This window comes from Nesoenas mayeri (assembly GCF_963082525.1).
Source record: "Nesoenas mayeri genome assembly, chromosome: 1".
Taxonomy (NCBI): domain Eukaryota; kingdom Metazoa; phylum Chordata; class Aves; order Columbiformes; family Columbidae; genus Nesoenas; species Nesoenas mayeri.
In genome coordinates this window covers 111,186,679-111,211,959 of record NC_137541.1, presented here as the reverse complement: position 1 = coordinate 111,211,959, position 25,281 = coordinate 111,186,679, and the positions used below count along the sequence as shown (strand labels likewise).

The window sequence follows — 25,281 nt, the reverse complement described above, 5'->3', positions numbered from 1 at the left end:
CCAGGGATTACCGTTGCTGAATAGAAAAATGAGAACACTTGCAGTGGACTGGTAGACTAGTAGTACTATATCTGCTAGTTAATAGAGATTTTAAGATACTTTACAGGCATTCTGAGAAAAAAAAAAAATACATATATATAGCCTAATAATTCAAGATCTTCTTGCCAAGACACAGGCAAGATCTATGCAATGAAAAGTCTGAAAGATAATGAGAAAGAAGCTCCAACCCACGCCACCCTGTAACCATAACTAAACCTGTCTGTTGCAGAAAAGTTCTGAAAGCTACTGTGCTTTTACACCATAAAAGATCTTTAATGATTGTATACAGTTATGAAAAGCTACCCCTGGCCCATCTAGAGCAAGCTGTGGCACACAAACAGAGGACGAGTCTTCATGTACTTTTGGAAGCTTGGTAATATGTTGTTTGATTGTGCTTGTTTGATTACATTCAACACCTTCTGCTGTGTTTCCTCAGGATCAGTCCTCAGTGTTAGGGTGAGGTTTTTGGATACGCATCAGTCAAATGCCTGGAATCAAGCACTGGGGTATCAAAACAATGAAATAATGGTAACAGTTTCCCAAAGGATTTTTAGAAGCATCCAAAAGGAGAAAAATCAATCCTGAGTTAAACTACAAAACAGAATACTTGAGTAACCATCAGACTGTCTCTATTACAACACACTTTAAAAGGAGCAATAATAAGAATAAATGTGTATGTTAAAAAATCTTGTTCTTTCTTTGAAGACCACATATTAGATATGCATATTCCATTTCACTATACTATTTCTTGTATCATTTGCTCCTCTGAATCTCAGACAAACCCCTGAAATGTACTGTGGAATGCTTAAATTACACTTTCTGGAACTTTATTTGACTGCAAGCCATTGCAATTCATTTTAAAACCCTGAAGATTCAAGGTAGGCTTTCTTTTTTTTTTTTCTTTTCTTTAAAACCAAATCACTGGTATCACAGTAATTTTCGTTGACTCATCTCTAGTACTTATTAAAGTATATAATATACCATTTTAGTTTCCCATTAGTATTGCCATATCAGACCTTTGTCTGAAGGTCTGACTCATGAGTAATCAGCAGATAATAACTCCATAAGAGTCAGGAACACCTTGTTATGTTGATGCAAATGAGGAGAATCAGACTAGACTGGTTTTTTTAAAACAATTATTTTTCTTTTCAACTCCATGAAGCTCTAGGGAAAGCAGAAATTAGAAGACTAAACCTGGCTTCCACTATAGCAAGATAAACATCAAAAATCTCCATGTGTTGAAGGAAGAGAAAATACGGGAAATCAAAAGTTGCCACAAATGAAATCAGAAATTATTGAAACTTGAGTATACTTAGACATATAAGTAACCTGTGTATAACCTGAAAAACAAAGTGTTCCATTATTTTCAGTGAATGTACTTAAGTGAAGGAGTGTGCTAATAGTGATTCCAGAATATAGAATGAAATACAGCAGCATGTAGAATCAGACATCTCATAAAGTAAAACTCAATTTCCATAATGTCAGCATAGTCAAAGAAGAAAAAATAAACCTGAAGAAATCATAATTCTTGGATATTAGGAAAAAATTCTTCACGCAAAGGGTTGTCAGGCACTGGAACAGGCTGCCCAGTGAACTGGTGGAGTCACCATCCCTGGAGGAGTTTAAAAGGCATTTAGATGAGGTTCTTAGGGACATGGTTTAGTTAGGTTAGGTTATCGTTGGACTTGATGATCCTGAGAGTCTCTTCCAACTGAAATGGTTCTATGCTTCTATGATTCTGATTTTTAAAACAGTGAGATAAATGTGTATCATGTCATCTTTAGCATGTGATTTACAGCAGAAGTACTTTTCAAAGAAGACTGAAAAGTTCTTTCCCTGAACTTTTCAGTTTCTAGAAAATGAACTACGAAGAACAGGGTTAATTTATTGATTAACAATTGAACCAAGAATCTTCCTGCTTTCTAATGGCTATTTCCTAATAATTGCCTAATTAACTGTACAAAAATCATCCCCACAGGAATGAGTCTTGTGATGAAGCTAAATTAACTAAAGATAAATTTAAAGTATCTAATCAGGTTCACAAAAAGTTAGTGGAAATTAGAATGGGTGATGTCCTCCACCTAACAACTGAATGAGAGAGTTCTGTGAAGAATGTGACAGAGTATGTTGTAATGAAATCAACCATTATTTGTTACTTGTGACTAAAATAGTGTGCCAAATGGTTCTCTGATCATTCTGTCTGTAGCTTCAAGTATTTCTCTCTTCTATTTACAACAGTGCTCAGATGTTTCTTCCTGCCTTTGATCTAGCTTCTACCAAATTCTTTGGAAAGATTTTTGCACAAAACACCTGTAAGCATTCACATGTGTTCTCTGTGCTCAAAAGTTAAACACGCGTCATCCTTATTGAACAGAATCATGTTGCTTTCATTAAAATATATAGGAAAGTACACAATCACAATCACATTGATTACCTTGAGATGTCACTAAAGCTCGTGTTGGGAAATTAAAAGTCAAACACACATTTCCTTTTCTAAGGGGAGTACGGGACAGGAAGGAAGACGGGGAGGCAAAGACAGGAGGGGACGAACCTTTCATGGTTCACTGTTGTGTATCATTATAGGACGTATTTCTTCCAGAAGTAGGGAGACAGGACTGGACGGATATTCCCAGAATACACCAAAACAGATATGAGTAGGCAACATAATGCTAAGGACGCTAAGTGACAGGCATCTGGACTGACTGTAAACCTATTGGAATTTTATAGAATGAAGCTACCTACAGTGCTTGGAAATAGAGAGAAAACTATAAGCACCAATTCCCCCCAAAAAGACAAAATACATTTTGTAGAGGTGATTTGTTTTCTACTGCTTAGATGCAGAATTTAAAACTTGATGTTAATAGAAAGATGTAGCTTTTAAAGGCAGTTTTGTAGGCATGCTTACTTCAAAGACAGATGAATTAAGTAATCAAAAAATGAAAACATTGACTTGAATTTTTTAAAAACAAAAGCCTGGATTTTAAAAATTTAAAGTCAACTTCTGAGGGTTTGAATAACTGAAATTTAAAAAAAAATCAGACATTTTCACTTATTTTGATCTTCTCTCCACTCTGTCCATACTTCATTTAAGCAACTAGGAATGGATGTAGTTATTATATAATTACAGCCCAGGAAAATATTTTAAAGGAGTACCGTATATTCATTGTAAGCAGACTTTGAGAACTGTAGTTGAACAAAGGCAGCCAAAAGTCTTTAATAGTAAGTTCCTGCCTGGGGAAAAGAAACATGAAGCAATGCACATTACCGTCAGGGGGTCAGAGATAAAAAAAAAAAAAAAAAATAAAAATAAAAGTAATTTTGTCTTGGAAAATAGACATGAAGTATTACATCATATTTCTCCATAAAACATCACCTTCATTAGACCTCTCAAGGTACTTATATGCAATGAGATGGATGTTACATGCTTTAGAAAATGCTAGTAGGGCTCACATTGCTGATGAAAGATGAAAAATAAGCTTGAATAAACAGCATTGGTTTCTGCTCTGCACATACATCATGGAAGAAATGTGTCCTCTTTGCAGACAATCAGATGGTTATACCATCTGACTAAATATTGAAGGAAGGGAGTGAAGGCACTGCCTCAAACTGTCCATGGAAGTGTATGATAATAGCAACAGTGAAGCTTAGATTCGTCACAGCATGTTGAGAAGCCTCTAAGACTGAAGATCCACAGAAGTGTTCTGGCATGTTCCCTTCTGAGTGAAGTTCCTCTTGCACGGCTTCTCTTAGCCTTTGTGGAACTGAACATTAGTCTCTAAACTGCTCCTGTGCTCTTGATGGTGTAAATCAAGAGCTTCGACAAAATCACCATTGCGTAGACCTCAATCACTTTTCTCTGCATTTCTGAACTTTCTCTGTTGAAATTAAGACAACATTTCAAAAGGTCCTAAAACAGTTTTGTATATATGATAGCCACATGCATTATAAAATAGTTCATGTCCAGACCTAAAAATAAAATCATTGCCTTTAAGCTGAGTAATCTTTACCTCTTCTCTCAAAAAGTGGAAAATGCTTTTTTGTGTATGAAGCCTCCTTTACTTAACTATGTTGCATCATTTTTAGTGCAATGTTGTAAATAAAAATATGCTACAACAATACTACCTGATTAAATTTTAAAAATTAGAAATGATAAAATTTATCTCTAGACCAGAAATAGTCCATATCTCAAAATCCTAGCAATAACACAGAGAGAAGTAAGATAATTCTGAAACATATATAACACTTTGGTGGAATTAAACAAGATTTTTCCTTCCTTAATTAACTGAAAAATGTAACAACATCTGTTGTTTTTAGAAAAGCTTTTAAGATTTCAGCTTCGTATCTGCTTTATGTGGACTGTGATAGAGCGATTTTTTATAAAACTGCAAGTTTATGCTCAAAAATGTGTTCTAAGCTTTTCTTCCCTGCTCTGTTGAACACAAAGTTTAAACTGGCTGCTATCTTTAATTTTAGAAATTACTGTAAGTCAGTTATTCAGCTGATGGTAACTGACAGGATCATTACCTTATGAGCTCCCACATCAGAAAAGGATCAAAAAGAGTTGAGAAGAATGTTCTATCACAAGTATTTAAAGAATAGGTGAAAAGCACCTGACTCCAAAATGCTATGTAACATGTAACTTGTAATATTTACATTTTGTCTCAAAGTATTTTGCAGAACCTTTAGTAATGTAACACTGTATGTCCATGGCTTTGAATTATGGTACATTTACAAATTCAAACATCAAAAAAGAAAATTACTCCTCCCTGTGATCATAATATAAATTTAAAAGTGGAGCCAAATTTTATGAGACGTAAAATGATGTGGCTATTAATTTAATACAACTATTTTTTTAAATGTCAAGCATTCTGTGCAGTCTGCCTGACTGTAGCCTCGCCAGTCCTCTCTACCACCAATTGAACAGGTTATCCCATTGTGTTATTTTTCATTTAGTAACATATTTCAGACTATAAGGCACAAATATACGCTACACTGAACAGAGTTAGAAGAGCTAAATGTGATGCCATATAACAGAATCTCTCATACAATGATAACATTACAGGAAATGTTTTTTTACTTCAGAAAATGTTCACAGTCGCATATCAGGGATGTGTAAGACAACACAGAAAAATAAATTAAAAGGTATTTAATCATATACAAAGAAAAAAAAACCAAACCAAAACAAAACACATACACTCTCCTCATTCTTGTTTCACTCTGTCAAAAACCTGGATCAGGGACCACTTCCTGGCCAGAAAATTGAAGCTACACAGGTAGGAAGAGGTGGTAGAAGAGAAACTGGAAACTTTGGTTCAGTAAAATTAGGCCAGCAGCTCTTGCCCAGAGCAAGAATCATACAGGAGCTGTGACTCAGGTATGTGTTTGAATTTTGATGCCTCTAGGGCATCTCAGCTATTGCACTTCCTGTGCTTATTAAAGGCAATACAATGCGAGCCAATTATTGGGAGAAAGTTTATAGAAGTTCAGGCTATTTTAAAATATAGGGATGATCCCTAAGGACTATAATTGATGAGTAATTTGCCATTTTGTTTATTCTTCTGCAGTAAAAGAGCAAAGTGGCGTAGAATTCACTGGAACTCTACTGAGTCCTTTGAAATGGAAAGATTAATGTCTGTTGTGAATCTATTCTAAAGAGTTTGGAGGAATTTGATTGTCAAGAGCAAACTGAAAAGCAACTAGAGAAAGTACTTTCTATTCATAGAGACTGTCAAGTTGAGAAGCTTAGTAAGAACTCAAAAGCCAAGAGGGAAACTTGTCAAAAGAGCAGGATTGTTGGATAGAGCTATTGTTGGATAGAAATGAGTGGGTATCCAGAAAAGAGGAAAGAGTACATTTGAAAACATAAAGAATATTAACATGCATTTAATTAAAATCTAAGAAATTATCTTGGTAGACTAAAGATTAATATTTGTATGTTCCTTGTGCCTTTTTTTTTTCTTTAATCTTGTTTTTAAATACACATTACTCCTGGAAGTACCTCATTTGGTAAGCTGACATTTTCCTTATAAAATATTTTGTGTGTGAATATATTTGCCATGTTTAACTATACTAAAGTCAATATGTAAGTTATATCTTTCACTTGTTCAGGACAAATAGTATTTCCCAGATCTTCCAACATCTGAAGTAAACTAATGTAGGTGGCTTTAAATAAGGATGGCTTGGCTGTTATACACAACTTATTGGAAGATTCCAAGTTACTGTATTTTGAGATCTATTCAACCTGATGCTGCACCTCTGTGTGTTTCTCTCTCTAAAGTTGCAGCCAGTCCATTACACAGATCCTTCTCATATGTGAAGCAGACTCATGGCACTGATGCTCTGTGTTTAATTTGCAATTCAGTACAAGCAAGGTTTAAAGGTGCTCATCCAGACTTTGGTTTTGAAAATCAACTCTCCATCTCAGAATGCTGCACCTCTGCATAATCCCATGCTAGCTGCATTCAGTTTAAAGTTTCAGCTTTAAATGTGAACCACTCTGCTTTAGGACTGTTCATTTATCACATTTGTATTTTATTTGAAAGCGTCTTTCCAGGCACAGATCTATAACTGTCTTGGGAACTAAAGAAAACAGAATGTTACACAAAGCAAAATTAATTCAGAATTTTCTTTTTCATTTTGGTTTGTCTTTTTGTTTTTAAATCACCTTTTCTCCTACCTCAGGCCAGAGCTTTATGTAATTTTTTTTCAGAGGAAGCAATTCAACCCTTCCTTAAGACTCTGAGTTTAGCTATATGTGGAACAATTTAGTTACCTGTGATCAGTTCCTGAGCTGATTGGATGTCAACTTCAGAAGGAAAGCAAAACTAACAAAGTAAATCCCACAGAAGCTGACCACTGTATCAACAGCCCATCCTTGAGCATGATATCCTACAGATACCCAGAAGAGTCTTGAAGAAGGTATTAGAAGTTGGAAAACCCCATTCAGAAGACCCAGAAAGCGCTCTTTTTACCTTTTAAAATAAGTTTTAAATTACAGATTAAAATGCTGTTGAAAAGTGAATTGTGGCCAAGGAGATTTTTCTACAAACATTTTAGTGTTAACCATGAAAAAAATTGTCCATTGATCCTACTCAAAACTGAAAATAACCCTAACCATGATGGAACTTCTCTGCCCCCTCACCCCACCACAATTTCCATCAGCCTGCATAATTCTGTTGTTTTAAGTCATATCTTGGAAAACAGGAGCTTAGGTATGTAGGTAGAGATAATATCATTTTAGAAAAACTAGGATATTCAAAAATACAATGTGCAGAAAAATAACATTCAGAAATACTTATTCTCTCTGTACAGGAGATGAAGGTAACTATAAGATAAATTACACAATATTCAAGATAATGAAGCTTTGGCATACTGAAGAACGGGAAAGTTCTGTTTCTTAGTGACAGAAAAGCCTTCCCTACAGTAAGAGTGTTCTCTTAAGGAATTGTAAACTTGACCATGGTTACTCCTGAATTATTAAGCCCAATGGAAATAGAATAGTTTCATGACAGTCCAAATTAATTATTGTCTCGACTGAATTTGAGTTAACTCTTTAACAATTTCTTTCATTTTTCAGTATATCCCTGAGTTATTTACACCTGTCTTTCAGGTGATCTGCTTCTTCACATGACTGGACAGTGACAATGAAGACCTTCTTCAGCAAAGTACCCATTCATCTGCTGTGTTCACTAACAAACCTTTCCTTTTCTATACCCTTAAACAACCAGTGGTATAACAGTATAACTACAAGTTACTAAAATTTAGATTAAAATATTTTTTTAACATATTTAATTAAGAGCTATAATGGATTTCTTGAAACAACAATTGGTATTGTTGTCCTGTTAAAAATCATGGACACTTTACAGAAACAACAGTAACCAATGTTGCTATAAAGCCGCAGGCTCTTAATTATAACCGGGTACTTTGTTGACATTATTGATGGATTCCTATTATGATAAGGATGGGTCATTTTGAATTATGGAAATTGTGCAATTTAGGATTTTTGTGCCTATTTCCTAATTAAAAGCAATAATATGAGTTAAGATTCTATTCTCTACAAAAAATTGTTTTGATTTTGTAGTTCTTTTGGTTACTTTTTTTCAAAGTATAATGATGTGTATCATTGCCCTCTTTCAGAAAGTCATATAAGCTACCTAATAAAAACCTAAGCTTGTTACCGAATAATTACTGTCATTCATTGTTTCAATGAGGTATTCTAGTACCCTAGATATGTATCAACTTGAAAAGAGTTTTTTGATAGTAGTGGTTTCATTGACAGAGCTGGTTACACTTCGCAGAATTGAAAAGAACATATGTATTCTAGTGATCAAAACAATTACGAAATTTAAAGCATTTTAAAAAATTCTCTAAAATTCTTCCCAATCACACAGTGTGTTTCAAAGGTCTTACTCAAATGACTAATATATTAAAGAAAGCAGAATTGTGATGTATTTAAAACCCCCACATTTCATATAACACATTTTGAAGGTATTGCAATGAAATTAAATACCTTTATGTGTCAACAGTATAAAAAATAAATGGGTCCATCAGGTTTTTATTCATATCAGGAACTTAATTTCCACTAGCCTTTAACGAAAGCAATAAATTGCCGTAAGGAAAAAGAAAGAAAAAGCTTAGATAAAAGAAATGCATACATATGGAAACAAATCATTCAGAAAGTTGAACTAATTGAATATTAAATTCTCTCTTCTGGTTTCATCATAGAGCTTTTTTAAGGAAAAAGTTAACTTACTTATTTTTATTTATATTAATTCATTTTTGGTATTTTACTGCAGGTGAGTTTTATCAATCAAGCCTGTTAGCAACTAACTAATTTTGCATGTTTTCTTGGGGTTTTTTAGGGTTTTTTGGATTTTGAGGTCTACATCAGGCATAGCTTTTACTTCATGCATTAGCTCATTCTTAACTAGAAGAGAATACTCTGTAATAGGAGAGCCCTAGCATAAGGCAAGAGTCCAAAAGAAACTGAATCAATTGCCCAGAGACTTTGTGCAACCTTTGTCTCTGGAGGTTTTTAAAAACTCATGCAGATGAAGCCCTGAGCAACCTGCCCTGATCTCAGTGCTGACCCTGCTTTAAACCCAAGATCTCCAAAGGTCTCTTCCAACCTGAATTATCCTACAACAGTAACCTGAAAAGTCAAAAGGATTATTTGACTCGGCCAGCTTCAGCTCATAACTAAATCTTTGTGCCAACAAAACGACCTACATTTAAAGAAAGGCTTCTGTTATGCACAAAAAGTACTTCAATATTATTCCACTAACAACTGTAGCACAGGAAATTCTCACCACTTATGTATCTCACATTTACATGCATTTCCTCACAGGCCTATCTTTAAATCATGCTGTTTAACCATATCCTCATGACAAAAATATCAAGATATATTATGCGCAACAGTAATACAAAAAAACACCTGTTCTTTCAATATATGATAAATTAGACCTCTATGAGCAATTCTTATTTTCAAAATTTGATGTATTCTACCTAAAATTATTATATAGGGTATTTTTTCTATATAGTTAGCATCATTACATTATCCATTATCCTGTTTCTGAAGAGCTTCTAAAAGAGTATTCCCGCAGCTTACTTATACATCAGGTTGGTTTTCTCTTTAAAACCATTGTGATTCATATTGAGAAGATATATAAAAAGAATAAAAAGAAGCTTATCCAGCAGGTCGAAAGAGCTGATTTGCCCCCTCTACTCTGCTCTCGTGATACCCCATCTGCAGTATTGCATCCAGCTCTGGAGCCCTCAGTACAGGAAAGACATGGACCTGTTGGAGAGGGGACAGAGGATGCCACAAAAATGATCAGAGGGCTGGAACAGCTCTGCTGTGAGGACAGACAGAGAGAGTTGGGGTTGTTCAGCCTGCAGAAGAGAAGGCTCTGGGGAGATCTTATTGTGCCCTTTAGTATAGAAAGTGGGAGAATAAGTAAGATGGGGAGAGACTTCTTACCAGGGCCTATAGTGACAGGATAAGGGACAACAGTTTTAAACTAAAAGTAGGTTTAGATTGGACATAAAGAAGAATATTTTTATGATGCAGGTGGTGAGATACTGGAGCAGTCTATCCAGAGAAATCATGGATGTCCCATCTCCGGAGGAGTTCAAGCTCAGGTTGGATGGGGCTTAGAGCAACCTAATCTAGTGACAAATATCCCTGCCCATGGAAGCGGGGTTAGACTAGATGACCTTTGAAGGTCTCTTCCAACCCAAGCCATTCTATAATTCTGTGATTCTATTTAAAACTAATATTTTTATTTCAATTTTAGTTCACTGCATATGTGTAAAATATGTAAGCAGTAACATATACAGATTTATAACTCCTTTCAGTCTGAAATACTAAAAACTGAACAGTATTCAATCAAAAAAAATCTCATAGTTTCGTATCCTATTTTTGTTATTGAAAAGTAGGTACAATCACAGTCGTAGTCTTTCAAAATGCTGAAAGACGTTTTCAACTTCATTAGGTTTCAAAATTTTGAAATATGTTTTCAACTTCATTAGCCTGAAAATCAGAATCCCTTGAATACACAACAGTGCGTCAATGTAAAATTCCTAACAAGTATTTGAAAAAAAATCCTCAGGATCAGAATGTGGACCTCTTGCTCAAGTTAAGTAATCAACTATAAATGATCCTACTGAAGTTAAGTTATTCTTAAAATAAAATCTAATCTTAATAAAGAGATCAGACTTATTGCAGTACAAAAAAGACCTAAGTAAAAAGGTTAGTGATAATTAAATGAGTCTGCATCTATTAAAATAAAAAGCTAAATAATCAAAGATGTGCAAAAAAAAAAAAAAAGTAACGGATAAGCTACTCTTCTGTCTACAAAAAACGAAATTAAAAGGTCAGCAATGACTGCAAAAAAAAACCAAACAACTTCGTAAACTCTCTTTCTCAGAATATTTGCTGTTTGTATATCTTATCCTTTTGTCCTAAGTCTTGCACTGTGAATTTCTGTCACTCATGAGTTCAGGACTGAAAGCTAACACACTATGCATAATTTATCAATAGATATAAGACGACTCTTTTCCTGGGTATTCTGATGGCAAGATGCATCTTAAGGTGGAACTAACCATCGCAAGTACAAAATGTACAAAATAAAGAGTGTAACATTACACAAGAACCTGTCATCCCACTATCTCAGTAAAATTATAAAATTACAGTCTTCAGATTTAACAGTAGATAAACTCCATATTTATTTCTTTTTCATATACACAGGCAACTTTAATCATTCATATTTAGGTACTTATGCTCCTGTAAGTCAGAGACTTGTCCAGCAGGTATTGCTATTTCCCATCAAAATGAACAAAATGTACAGCCCTGTATTACTAATACCAAACTAGCTATAACAAAAAAATAAATCCAAACCCAAAAATAACTCACAAACACAAAAGTAAGCCCAGCAAGAAAGAAAAAGGTCTTCAGGAAGGGGAGAAAAAAAAACCAAGAAATTCTCATTTGCTTTGACTAAAGTAAATGTAAATAGAGATTACCCTCACGTGTGGCTTATCATTGAGAATTCATCACAGCAGTGAAGGACTGTGAACAAAGCATACCTAATATGTTATTCTGCTCTCTAGAGTGTGATGGAACTTGATGCCTGACCTTTCCCGTGACAGAGAGACAAGATTTAAAGCCATCATACTAAATTTGGTCTAGAAACTGAGATCAGGCAAATGGAAAATTTAGAGTTATATTCAATGAACATATTAATGAAATCAACCTAATAAAACAAAAATTAAATTCAATTATTTTTAATAATTGCAGGTAGAAAAAGCAAGGAACTGTGAAGTTTTCAGAGCGTAACAAAGGAGCTTTGATGTAAGCAAACAATTAAAGAATCAGATACTTTAAAATTACATGACACGGTGTGTCACAGTAATTGACTTCCAAGATTTCCTACTTATTGCTAACAGTTGCAACTGCCTCTATCGGAAAACTAGATTCCTGTGATTTTCACTTTAAGTAAAACTGAAGTTCTGTTTGACAGAACGCAAAACTTGGACATAAAATCTTCAACAGCAATGTTTTTGAGGAGGGCGGTTGTTGCACTGTCTATAGCTATGTAAGAAATCATGTGTGGGAGACGGAGGCCTCTCTCTGTTGATCACAAGTGTCAATAACTTGAAGTTGATTAATACATCTTGGCACAGAAAAACAGCTTTTAAGCCCTTTCTTGAGTTTCGCAGCCCAAGAACATGTAACAATTTGCTGTTCAGTGATGGGCAATTAATGTATCTTGTTACGTCTTTCACCTTGTGTATCTTTACTGAAGAAAGGAAATGGGAAAAAGTCTTGAAGTACCACAGAACACGCATTTCCTCCTCATCAAGCTTTTACTGAACAACCAAAACCAACCAATTGAAAAATCAAGCCTCTTCTTTTCCCAGAGTTATTAATTCTGGAGACCTAGCACAGAACTTCAGTATTTTCATGGGATCTCATGGTTAGACTAAACCAGATGTATGAGAATAGCATGAGCTACTTTGAAAAGCAAATTTATTACACATGCATATACTTAACAGTGACAAAATGAAACAAAATCATTAATGAATAAAGCAGTCCACCTAGTTAAATATGAGTAAAATTTCAATTCTTGTAAATTTGTCTTAAATTACAGATAGCATGAGACTAGACAGATGATAGCAAGGACAGCTGCTTTTTAGTGGGATCTTACTGTGAAGGAGAGCTAACAGCTTCTCTAGGCACTATAAAAGTGTAATCACAGTGGAATTCAATTACTGCCTTATCTCCTAAAAACTATCCTCTGATTTTTATAGCAGATTAAGCCTTTATCTTTCTTTTTTTTTTTCTTTTTTTTTTTTTTTCTTTTTTTGTCGAGGACACTGGCCTCTTGCATTTTGATACACGGTTGTAGTAAACTCTTACACCGATATATTTTAGGTTTTTAAATGACACGCTGTCCAAACTATTTTTTGTTAAATCATCTCATGCTTTTTATTGCATTGCACAGGCATCTGGTAATCCAACTAGGAACAGTAACAGTTGGAAGCTATTTCAATAAAATCAATAAAAATAATTAATAGACTGAAATATGTTTGTTATGGTTTTTTTTTCTTTGGGAAAAAAAAAATAATAAAAGGTGTTTTCCTTACCTCAGATGTTACATGTGAATTATTTTAAGTATTTTTTACAGAATACATTTCAAATATATACATAAAATTATTAAAATTAAAAAATGTAAGTCATGCTAATCTGTTGTTCCTAATAACCAGAAGCAATTTGTTCCTCCTCTCCTTGATATGACAACTACTTTGCCAATAACAATGCATTTTCTGACAAACATGTTTTGCCATGATTTCTCCCCAAACTTTTTCTCTGTTTCAAGCTTCCTAATTCACCCATTAATAGTCCAATTTTGCTAAAATTTCACAGGAACTAGTATACTTTAAAATGAATGCATTCATATTTGTAAACCTATACCAGCTTGCAATTCTGCTGAAGAATTGTTTCAAAAAATGTTGATTATCCAACTAGAACATTCTGTTACTGACCCTTATTCAATTTCGTAGAAAAACACAAAGCTTAAAATTTCATTTTGCCTCTCAGATTACAAAAATTGAAATTATATTTGAAACACTGCCAACGGCAAAATAAACCTACAATACAAAGTGATTGTGTTGTGGAGTCCTTAAAAACTTTCACTGGCCAGGAGGCTTCTTGTAAAAAACCATGAGGTGTGCATTAGTCACTCCTAGAAAAGGCAGCTGGATTCCTTGTCATACTTGGCTCAGCCTGTTTGATTAGAAACAGCTCAGAGTTTGACAATATCGCTCCATGTTTTCCCTCCTCCTTTGCTGTGCTGCACCCAGGCAACGACCTGCACAACAGTTTAAGAGCATCACTATGGGCTTCATGATCCTCAGGAAGGAAATGAGTCTACCCTCATAGCACAGATATCTTTGCATACATATATAGAGATTTTGCATTGTTCCTTGCCCTTCTCTATGCTTTGCCTTCAGGATTGCCTCTGGATTATAAGGCCAATGACATCCAGCAGAAAATTCAGGGTTTCAGACAAGTCAGCCTTGTACTTTTAAATAAAATAGTATTAACAACAGCTTTACTTAGGCTGTGCTCTTCTAATCTGGACAACCCGTATGTGTTTCTGTTTTTCATGACAGTTGTTAACTTTATGGCCTGCTCTTTAATTTTTAATATCCCAAGTCGCTGTCTTTGTTCTACCTACTATGACAAACCTCATTAAAAAAATATCATAGTGAATTATATAAAAGTGCATGAAAGTATTAGCCTAGTATTAGCCAACTACTCTTCCCATAAGGAAATACTGTTTCTTGTATTGTCAAGTATTTTAACTGTCATTAGAAGTGAGGTAGCAAGGGAATGGTAAAACATACAGGACGTACACTCATTTTTTCATGTGGCTTAACACATGCCTGATTGGCTTATTTTTCAATAGAGTTTGAATACATTTGCAATTTCCAATAATTTAATAATCTTACTGTGAAAGAAACTGAACATCCTGAACAGGTACCAGGGATTTTAGCTGATCCTGCTTCCAGGTACGTCAAATTTTAGAATCTGACATGACAACAGCTCCTGGTGTTTCCTTGGTATGTTGCAACTCCACATTAGTGCAATTCAGAGCTACCATCCTAAACATGCCAGTTTCCACTGGGACATGAGGTAATCCATGAGGCGACAGATGTATAGGGAAGTTCTAATCTGGAAAAATCAAGGCTCAGAGACTATAGCTTTATATATAGCCTCTAAAAGGCTTCTTACTTCTTTTTTTTTTTTTTTTAAAGAGCAGTCCTGAAGTCACTTAATTCAACTGCATACACTCCTGAGCAACCTCCTGTAGATGACATTGGCTGAACCCAGGATTGTACTACATGACCTCAAGAGCTCGCTTCCAACCTAAATGACTCTGTAATTAAAACTGCAATTGTCAATTTGAACTATTTTAAATGGAATTAAAACTGATTTAAAAGAGAATAAAAATTGCTCTTTTTTGCCAAGGATGAAAAAGGGTCATTTGTGAAAGTGGGCTACTTCAAATGAATTTGCAGTTTCCTGAAATGAGTTAAGCCTTCAGAACAAACCATAAAATTACAGAAGCACTCATCTTTGAGCTAACATAACTATGTCATAATTTACTATTATAGCAGTCTGGTAATTCTCCTTATAATTGCAAAAAACTGTTTTGAAAAACAGATAAAAAGATAAATCTGAAAGTAATGACAGACAATGTGCATTTTGCATTTGAAATAAAGACCATAACAGCAAAAACAAGTCTGAGCAAGAATGGTTGAAGATTTCAGTGCTGCAGTCTAAAGGTCAACCTTCTCTTTTCATGCTAAATTGCTTCCCATATATCTGTGTACGCTGCACTGATAGCACTTTCTCCCTCCATCTTTCAGAAAGAACAAGTCAGTAAGTATTTTAATCTAGGACAGATTGCATCAATTTTAATTTGTTTTAAGTGTAGCAACAAAACATATTCTAATGCGCAAAACTGATTATCATGGCTCTCATTTCTATATTTTAATAATGCTTCACAACTGAGTACACTTAAATAAAAAGGACAAATCTATCAGATGGTCATTACTTGCCCTTGAGGTTTTTTTGTCTCCTAATTCTCTGCAGTCATGATTCTACATAAAATGGACAGCATAATATTCAAATAAATAAAGTTTCTGCGACAGCTATTTCTAATCAAAGGTCACTTGTTCCTTTACATCTTCTAGGCCATTTGCCAACAGATGCCAATCAGTGAAACAACTGCTAACCATTCCCCAAGAAAAATAGGGACTGTCAAAGCAGAGGGCCATTCTAAACAGCTACTAAAACTCAAAGACTGAACTATGTAAGAATATCTATTACTGTCTTCTTGGCTTTAGATTTTGTTTTGTCTCCTTTACTATCATTAGTCATTTCTTAATATGTATTGCACACTACAAAACATTGACCCTTTGCTACCGCAGACAGTCTTTTCACATACTGTGGTATTATTCACCATCTCCTAGGACTCTGAAAAGTATCAGTATGGATCCTAGCAACAACAAAAGGTCATATAACTATTTTTAAAATGTCAGCCATCCTGTTCATAAATGCTCACATGACATGTAACAGTGACTGCTTTCATAGTGTCTCAAAAATAAGTAACGTGTCACAAAGGATTTATGCTTGCAACGCAATCATTCCTTATTGCGCAAATCCTCTAGTGGCACACAATTGTGTTTCTTTCTTTCTTTCTAATATAGCCCACACATACCCACAGTAAACAATCCACATCATGGCTATTCATCTGATATATTGAATAGTGTCCTTAGCTTAATAAAATAGAGTTGAGACCATTGGAGCTGAACTATCCCTGTGGCCAAAGCATCTGTTTAAGTTCAGTAACAAAACTAGTGTTCTTTCCAACAAGATTATTCGTCAGGGTTTTTCAAATGAAAATTACACCTTGAAAAATACTCCATAGCAATGCAACCCATACTAAATACTGTAGCTAAAGAAACATACATTTTTCTAAAGGATTATTATTTTAAATAAAAATAAATGCTTCCCATATACAGTCGGCATAATCAAAAAAACTGGCTCAAAACCATATTCTAAAGTAACTCCATAATTTCCTGAATATATGAAATGTTACTAAATAAGTTAATTGGTAAGTCCTAGTTAACAACATGCTTTAACTTTCAGTCAGCCCTGAACTTGTCAGACAATTGGACTACATGATGGTTGTAGGTCCCTTCCAACTGAAATTATTATAGTCTATCCTCTTTCAGTATTCTTTCTTCCACAAAAAAAAATGAATCATGCCTTTTCTTCTAAAATTAATCAGGTGGAGTTTTTTTCCTTCATGTATTAAGAAAGGAGGTCATGATCATGTCAAAACTGGCATAAAAGGCTTTGCCAGAATTGACTATAGGATGGGGATAGGGATACTTTTAGTGTCTAAATAAGGTGCTCAAGGACACTAATTGCTCTTTTAGTATCCTGGTGCCATGTAGAAATAACAAGCTGTAAAACTTTTCTATGGGCTATATAAATGCCAGGAGGCCCCATGGTTCTATCAGATAGACACCAAAAGTTCAGGATAGAGAGTGAAAGCATTGAAGGAGGCAGAGCGTTTTCACAGTCTTCACATGCCTAGATCATCTCGACCTCCCTCCCAGCAGCATAAGCAATCATTGCTCTCAGCTGACCCTGTTCCTATATATTCAATGATATTGTTGCATATTTTCTATCTCTAACAGAAATGTGCAAGTAAGAAAGTATACAACACCCTCCCCCACTGACACATATTATACAAGGTGTATACCTTGTAAATTAGGCAAAATCCAAGGAAGTGCAGACATAGACCCAGTTAATTCATTCTTCCACTATTAAGAGGTTTTAACACTAAAAATAAAGCTTACTGATTTCTACTACACGTTAGAATGGGGAGGAACAACCATTTTTAATTCAGAACAAAACAAGTGCAAAAAGTAAGCTAAAACATTTTTTATTCTTAGGATAAAAAGCAGAAGAACATAGAAGAGAGTTAATAAAATCAATACGGAACAAAATAATAGATCAGGACATAAGAAAGTTGCCTGAGAATGAACAAAATTGATTTCTGTCTATCTCCATTGTGGTTTTATCTGTCAAGCTTTCCCTTCATCTTTCTTTCTCTTTTCCCTCAAAGAGAAAAATGTTTCACAGTTTCCTCCATCCATTCCCACAGCTAAAACTACTAACAAGGCTGCATATTTATATGCCAATTCAAAATGAGCTTTTTGAAACAATACTCACATGAAAAAAGGTTCACTTCTTAACCAGGACATGATGCTTCCATCCCTCCAATGCAATAAGAAATGTACACACATATGTGTTTAGGGCTGACTTTCACTATACTTTTGCTTCTTGTCACCAGAGAACCAGAAAGAGGTTTTCATAGAAATAACAGTAGCCTTAATTGTTCCAGCTCTAAAAATCCTTGCTCATACAAATTAATCTGGTACATCAGGTAGACATTTATAGACTAAATATTATTGCAGGTTTTGTGTAACCACTCAACAAGCCACAAGCCTCATCAATTAATAATGGAAAGCTAACATTCTGTAATAGAGTGAAAACAACAGCTAGGGACCATTAATATGAATTGACACAAGCTCCTATGGCTTACAAGAAGCATATTCTTTAATTGCTGCAAATGCTTTGCTCCAAGCTCAGTGTACTTGGAATACTGTATATGAGAATGTTCTGCCTACAAATGTTATAAGAAAATGAACAGATAATATGTCTATTTATTTATTTGAACCACCTGATTACCATTCAGTCTATATCAGACCCAATATGACATCCATCAACTAATTACCTTTTGACAAGAATTCAAATAGAAACTACTTTGCAATCAAAACAGAGGCAGAATGAAAGAGAGAACTGCATCACTGAAGAAAACACACTAACAGGATGATTAATGTAATACTACACACTTAGGACATCGAGTGTCTCCCAGAAAAGTTATAAAAAATAAATAAAAACTACAAATACTCAAATACTAGGTACCAGACCTCTGCTGTGCCTCAGCAATTAATTGTGTGCAGTTTCTCAAGGCATTTTTGCCACGTAAGCTGGTTTCTATACATACATAATTCTGTAAAATAGAGACAATTTGATTATCAGGTACAAATCAGTAAACTAAATTGAAAATTCTTCCTATCTGAAAAGAGTTCTCAAAGTGTCTTGACCTCTGTAGATGTATTCCTTACATATAGCATAGGTATATCCATTCATTCCATGGATTTTTTTTTTTTTTTTTTAACAAGTTGTTTAGTTCTCATTATGAAATTTGTCATGAGGTGTAAAATCTTGGGTTTGTTGATGTTCAAGCCTACATAGTACAGATCACGTGTTCTGTTTAAGTTGAAGAAAACCTTTTTGAAAAAGAAAACCTGTTTGGGTTGTGCAGAGATATCCTTTATACAGCTGATCTTATTCTCTAAAATATTCTTAGATGAGAAATAATTAATAAAGATGTATAGAATGCCATAACTTAGAAAAATGTCTGCTTATAGTTCTAAAGAGTATGGAATTTGCCAAACAGAATAACTATGCACAAATTTTAGTATATATTTCCAGTCTTTTCCTCAGAACTCCACTAGTTTTAGAAAAAAAAAATCTTTAATTATTTTTACCTACTTAAAAATCATATTTTTCTCCTACAAAACAAAATAAAATTCAGAAATACTAACATCACAATGTGAAAGCTCTTCCTTTTTTCAGTTGATCTTCCATATAACTAGAACCACCCACAGTCATTCAAAAGACCTAAAGCACGGAAATTCTAAACATTAAAAAGTTAAGTTATCTTCTGCTACATGAAAAAACACACCTCTAGACTTTAATCTCACAGTAACGATGTAAAGGATCTCACACATTTCCTAATAACCCACCATTGGAAAGACTGTCCTTCCAGTTAAATTATTCCATTATAGCGTAAATTTGACCTAAAAAAAGAGAATTTTTATTCACAATGGCCTAACTGAACACAAAATATTAATTAAATCATAATGTATAATAATCTATAGAACAGCAGAGAACTGCAGACAGTAATAATATCTCTCACTTTTGTTGATACCAGGCAACACCAGATTGTTATTAGGCAATGTGAGTGTATAAAATGCCACTATACTGAAACTGTCTAATTATAGTAATAAAGTCATAATTCTTTATGTAATCTAATATTTTTACATACTTTTCCTACAATTTTTCCTTTTAACAGACTCATCTTTTGACCAAAAGAATCCAAAACACCTTTATTTCCTTTGTCTATTCAGCATCCTTGGGAAAAAACCACCAGATGGCAATGCAGTGTTCAAGTATTCTATTTAACATATATTTTATAGGGGGAAAAAAAATCTGTACAGATCAGCATGAGGCTCTCCTTTCTAACCTACTTCCTCTGTGATGAATATTAATAATTCATAAGCAAAAACTCTATGCACCACAAGTAAGCGATCAAATACCACTCAACCTGAAAAGAACAGACTTTAGGAAACCTAAGTTTCTCAGGATGTAAAACCACATGGCTAAAAAAAATTATACAATTTAGTTAAAACTATGAAAGAGAATAATTTCAGGAAAAATCACTGAAAGAAAACCATTTAGAAATGCATTACCATAAAGTTCTCAAAATACTATCAAGGATTGCACTGAGCAATGGTCACTCACTGGACTGCAAAAAACAAATCCATGCACTTTTTAGACACATTGTAAATTTATATGAAGTTTGTCATCATGATAAAAAACAGGCTGTGTGTTTGAGGTATAAGCTAATTCTAGTAAACCATGTGCTGAACAAATCAAAGTATGTAGGCTTTAAGTATTTATTCTTCCTTTGTATCAAGCAGGACATAGTGATCAAACAGAGGAATTGTTTCCTGAAGATTCAGATTCTTTGAGATGTTTCAAAAAAACAAGTAGTGCAACAGTCAACTTCTCATTCAGCAGATCACATCTGATATCCATTATGTGCCAAATGGAAGTTCACCTTTGCAGTTACTGCTGCAGGCTCTGAAGACTCTCCAGAAGTTCATGGGGACTTCACTAAATACCTAAAATACCCAGTTAACAAATACGATGTGTCCTCTCAAGTCAATGATTGGAACTGCAAAGCTTAAGGCAAAGGATCTTATCTTTCTTGCTTGAGAAGGCATTACAGCTTGTAGGTGTTGTGCATTCAACCATAACTGATAGGAAAAGTTTACGTGTCCTTAAGTCTAATTTAGTTTTTGCATACGTGGATAGAGGAAGAAGTTTCTTGCATCATTTTTATTTATTAATGGAATTGTTAGTGAAACTAGTCATCCAGCCATCCTTATTTAACACACAGTTACTACATGCTCTAAATGTAAAGTAAATCCGCTCTGTGTTAGAGAGTCATTTGAAACTATTCAACAATTTAAAAGAATAAATGGAAAAAAAAGATATATATCTTCTGTCAGAGAGAAACAGAATCACACATGCATTAAAAAGGTATGCCACACAGTTGTGAGCAAGCTAATTTAAAGCATGTTTTCCTGATAATGTAATAAATATTTGATTAATACTTTTCCCTTTATACCCTATATTATTATATTTAACTGATAAACAGCACACACTGGTAGAAAGATTCAAGGACTGCCTTTACGTAATGTCTTTAACGTGCCTTGTACAACACCTCTCATGATCAGAGATTTAATCCAACACAGCACAACCTAAGCTTTCTCTTGCAAAGTTTTTTTAACCATCTTTTCAATCAACACAAAGAAAGACAAGAATACCATGTTGATCATAATTGTCTATGTACATAGCTAATTATTTGAAATAACTACAGTCTTAAAAGGCAATAGACAGTCTGAATTGTTATCCATTTTTAGAAATAAAACCAGAATTTGAGACTACAAATTATTGCACACTTTTAGCATGCTGTGAATCCTCACTGACTTTCTGAAGGTAGGTTTTCATGTTTTTGACAGAGAAGTGGTTGGAAATGGATTTCTACCAGATGGAGAAACTCAAACTTTTATTAATCACTGTTTTTCTAGTAGAGCTGATTAAAGACTTATACAAGGAAAGAGCTGAAGTACCCTAGCAGGAAAATTCCAACTGACAATATGGAAAAGACATATTTCCAAGTATAGATCTCTTTTGAACATAAAATACTGAAGCTTTTTGTTTTCAGCTTGAGTACTTAGAAATAAGCTCAACAAAAGCGAATCAGAAGGAACAAGCCAAAATTAGGGCAGCTGTTTAGCATATTAATGCTTTACTTTGAATACATTCCTTTAATTCATAACTGAGAAGGAAGTATATAAAAGCAATATATCTCTAAAAGGTGGATACTACTACTCCTTATTTATAATTATAATGTCTCATAAGTATAAAAATATGCCATCTTTATTTTGCTATTCATTTTACTTCAATGTTGATATATCAAGGAAAAAGTGAACTCACAAGTAGAACTGACTAAAGAGACATAAACCATGTCCTTGCCATCCTCTGCCTCTGGTTATCATATTCACATAAAAACAAAGTTCTGTTTCACAAGCTGATTTTTTCTCCTACGTCCAACTATAAGTTTCATTAGTTTTAGGAAAGCATTTCTATTTTCCTAGTACAAGTAAGTGATTCTTATGTTGCTAAAAACTTCTGTTAAAGTAAATAAGGTATTCACTGTAAAAACATTTCAGGACTGCAAAACAGGCCTCCCAGAGGAAAAAGAAACCAGCCAAACCAAACCAAACCCCACAACAACAACAAACCAAGTAGCATCATACATTATCACATTCCACCTACTTTTGTGGAAGGTCTTCAAGTTTGAAGTCACTAAACAACAAGACCGAAGGCAGACGGATCTGAGATTACAGTAAATCAGAGGTTTTACAAACAGCCTTTTTGGTGATACAGTTAATTGAAATGATATACAAGCTAAGCAGGTCTGATGTGAGAACATCAAGAACCTCATGTTACAGTATCCAAAGATTTCTATTACCGTTTTTCCTTTTTATTACAGCATCAGGATGAGAACACATGCTGTACATCTTAAAAAGTGTTGTATGTTCTTTTCTTTTGCTGGACAGTAGTTATATTACTTTCCCAAACAGAAATAAAGTGTGTATTTACTGCTTTTCCTTACATTGGTTAATCATAGGAAGAGGAGACAGGCAAAAATGATGAAATAAGAAAGTTCTTGTTATTGTCACATTCAAGTAGCAGGTATCTGAATACTGGCTTTTTTTTAGTTCCTTAAAAAAAATTACTTTAAGATGATCAAAAATGTTTATATTATATTTAGATTAAAGGGCCTTAAATTCAAGTTTACAAGTATTAAATCTTAATCAAACAGAACAACCTCACCCAGACATATTCAAAGGATAATTATGATCTCTATATAGGCTTCAACATCATATTAAAAACACATCAACTGATCACCAACTTCTTTGCTGCACACCATCTGTACATTCCAGTTTTGTTGAGTTATTTAAACCCCAAATACATTTTAATCTCAAACTCTGGCTGAGGAATACCTTACTTTATAGTGGTATTCCTTACTTGCCTTCCCTTCATTTACATTTCCAGTCACCAAAATACTGGAGAAATAATCAGTTTCATAATGTTTTTACAGAAATAATCCATTGAAAATATTATTTAAGCTGCTGGCCAAAATGTATAAAGCCTTGTGTCCCTTCCTAAGCACCAATTTACAACAACTACAAACCCACTCCAGTTTGAAATAGATTTAAAAAAAATACAGAAAGAAATCAAAGCTATACTTCTCGAACATCACAAAAAAAAAGCTATCTAAAATACTCCAATGCCAAAAGAAAAATTGACTAGTAACAACAGACCTAATTAACTACTTCCATTAACATAGACTTAGGACTTCCATCAAGTGTTCTTTAGTGCCACAGAGCAAGACAGTTTGCAGTAGTATCATCCGACAATTTTTTCATTATCCAAAGAAAAGTGAAAGAGGGGGAAATTAGAATTTCAGGGTGACAGACAAAAAAACAAGCCCCAAACCACCCAACTGTCTCAGTATTGGTGCTTCTTTTATTTACATACAAAGATAATTCATCTATAGTAACAGTATCAAAGATGTACAGTAAACATGTCACCCTCTGCTTGGTTTCCAAAAAACTGCCTGTATTTTCTTTGCTGAATTAAAGTCTTCAACCAGGTATCAGGTAGCCCTTTTAAAAACACATTTTTCTGCTCACTTTTCATGGTTATTAAACACAACGTGCTCGATCTATTTGTTGTATTACAAAGATCAGTAGCCTAAACCAAAACTGCATGATCTTCATAATCAAGGGATTCTTCAGCATAAATCGCATAGTCAAACAGATAAATCTAGTAGCTCATCAAACAGATAAATCTAGTAGTTCACATTAACAACACTGACTGCAACAAAGTCTTCTAAGTTAAATAGTTCTGGGAATAACTTTACTTCAGCAGATGATTTGTTATATTGACCTCACATTACATATCTGAATTTAACTTTTTTTTTTTCATCAAGTTCATGACACAATATAGTCTACAAATATATAGAAGCTGGTAACTTTTTTTTGCTGCAGTATATGAAATCCTTTTAACTATGTTCCAAACCACCATAACAACATTTTAGTACATATATGCAAATATTAAGCGCTTCATTTCAAACCACATCGTAACCACAGAGACAAAGATTTACTTACCTGATCCCCTTTTGGTCACAACCTTCAAGCTCTGAGTCAGAGTAGCATACAAGAGAATCAAGTTGGGAATAGGAGCTTTCATCTTCTGTCCTTCCGTGGCAGCTTCCTGGAATACCAAAAAGAAGAAAGAGACACTGATTTTATTTTGGTGCTGAAACAACCTTGAAGTAACTAATCCTAATACTGACATTGTGAAAAGCTGAATACAGCATTTGTGAGCAATTTAATGCACCAAAAATGAACTATTGCTCCTGAAAAATAGATGTAAACTAAAATCACTATAAAATAAATACATGCACACACCACATTTAACCCTGGAGCTTAAGTTCCAATTTTGTCTACACATTGAAAATTCATTGAGTCCCTGTAAAAACTTCCTAACTGATCTCCTGAATAAACAACTTTAATCAATTTATTCTGTGAAAAAGAAAAAAAAGTGTAATATTTTCACTAAACCTGCAAAATAACATCTACTTCCTTCTTTCTATCATATAAGCTAACCCACCCTCCAACAGAAAAGAAAAAAAAAATGCTTTATTTGTTAGTTTTGCTTCCATATATTAATTCCGCAGATTAAGCAGAACATTCTCAATGCAACAAACAATTAACTAGAAACAAATCTCATCATCTTCTTAGGAATAGCAAAAGGGGAAACCTAAGAGTGCACCAGAGGAACCAGCAGAGACTCCTATAACTTCCTTGGAGATGAGCTGAAATCCTATAAGCAAGTTCAAAGTAGCATATTCACTGCACTAAATCAGGAATGAATGATATTAGGATGGGAGAGGAGTGGATCATAGGTTGTCTCAGCCTTCACCTCTAAGATGTGAATAAAGGTTTTGCACCCCTGTCACTTGCATCCTCGGGGGATGAAGTGCTATGAGCAGCAGGTGAAAACGAGGACTGAACATTCTGCTAATTCTCCATATAACTTAAAGGATGTTATCTAGTCAGGACAACTATCAGCTTTGTTCTGGAATGTTTGATAGGACTAACATC

The 25,281-nt window shown here is 34.2% G+C and overlaps 1 protein-coding gene across 1 annotated transcript in view; it reads right to left on the bottom strand.

The window, feature by feature from the left end:
• Positions 1-24,938, bottom strand: part of IL1RAPL1 (interleukin 1 receptor accessory protein like 1) — a gene marked incomplete at its 3' end in the record, with an annotated part of 632,038 nt that extends 607,100 nt beyond the window's left edge. The window contains exon 1 of the mRNA XM_080342944.1: positions 24,283-24,938. Within this exon, the coding sequence (XP_080199070.1) occupies positions 24,283-24,472 (190 nt within the window). The 5' untranslated portion in view covers positions 24,473-24,938. The remainder of the gene's footprint in view (positions 1-24,282) is intronic.
• Between the last annotated feature and the right edge of the window lie 343 nt (positions 24,939-25,281).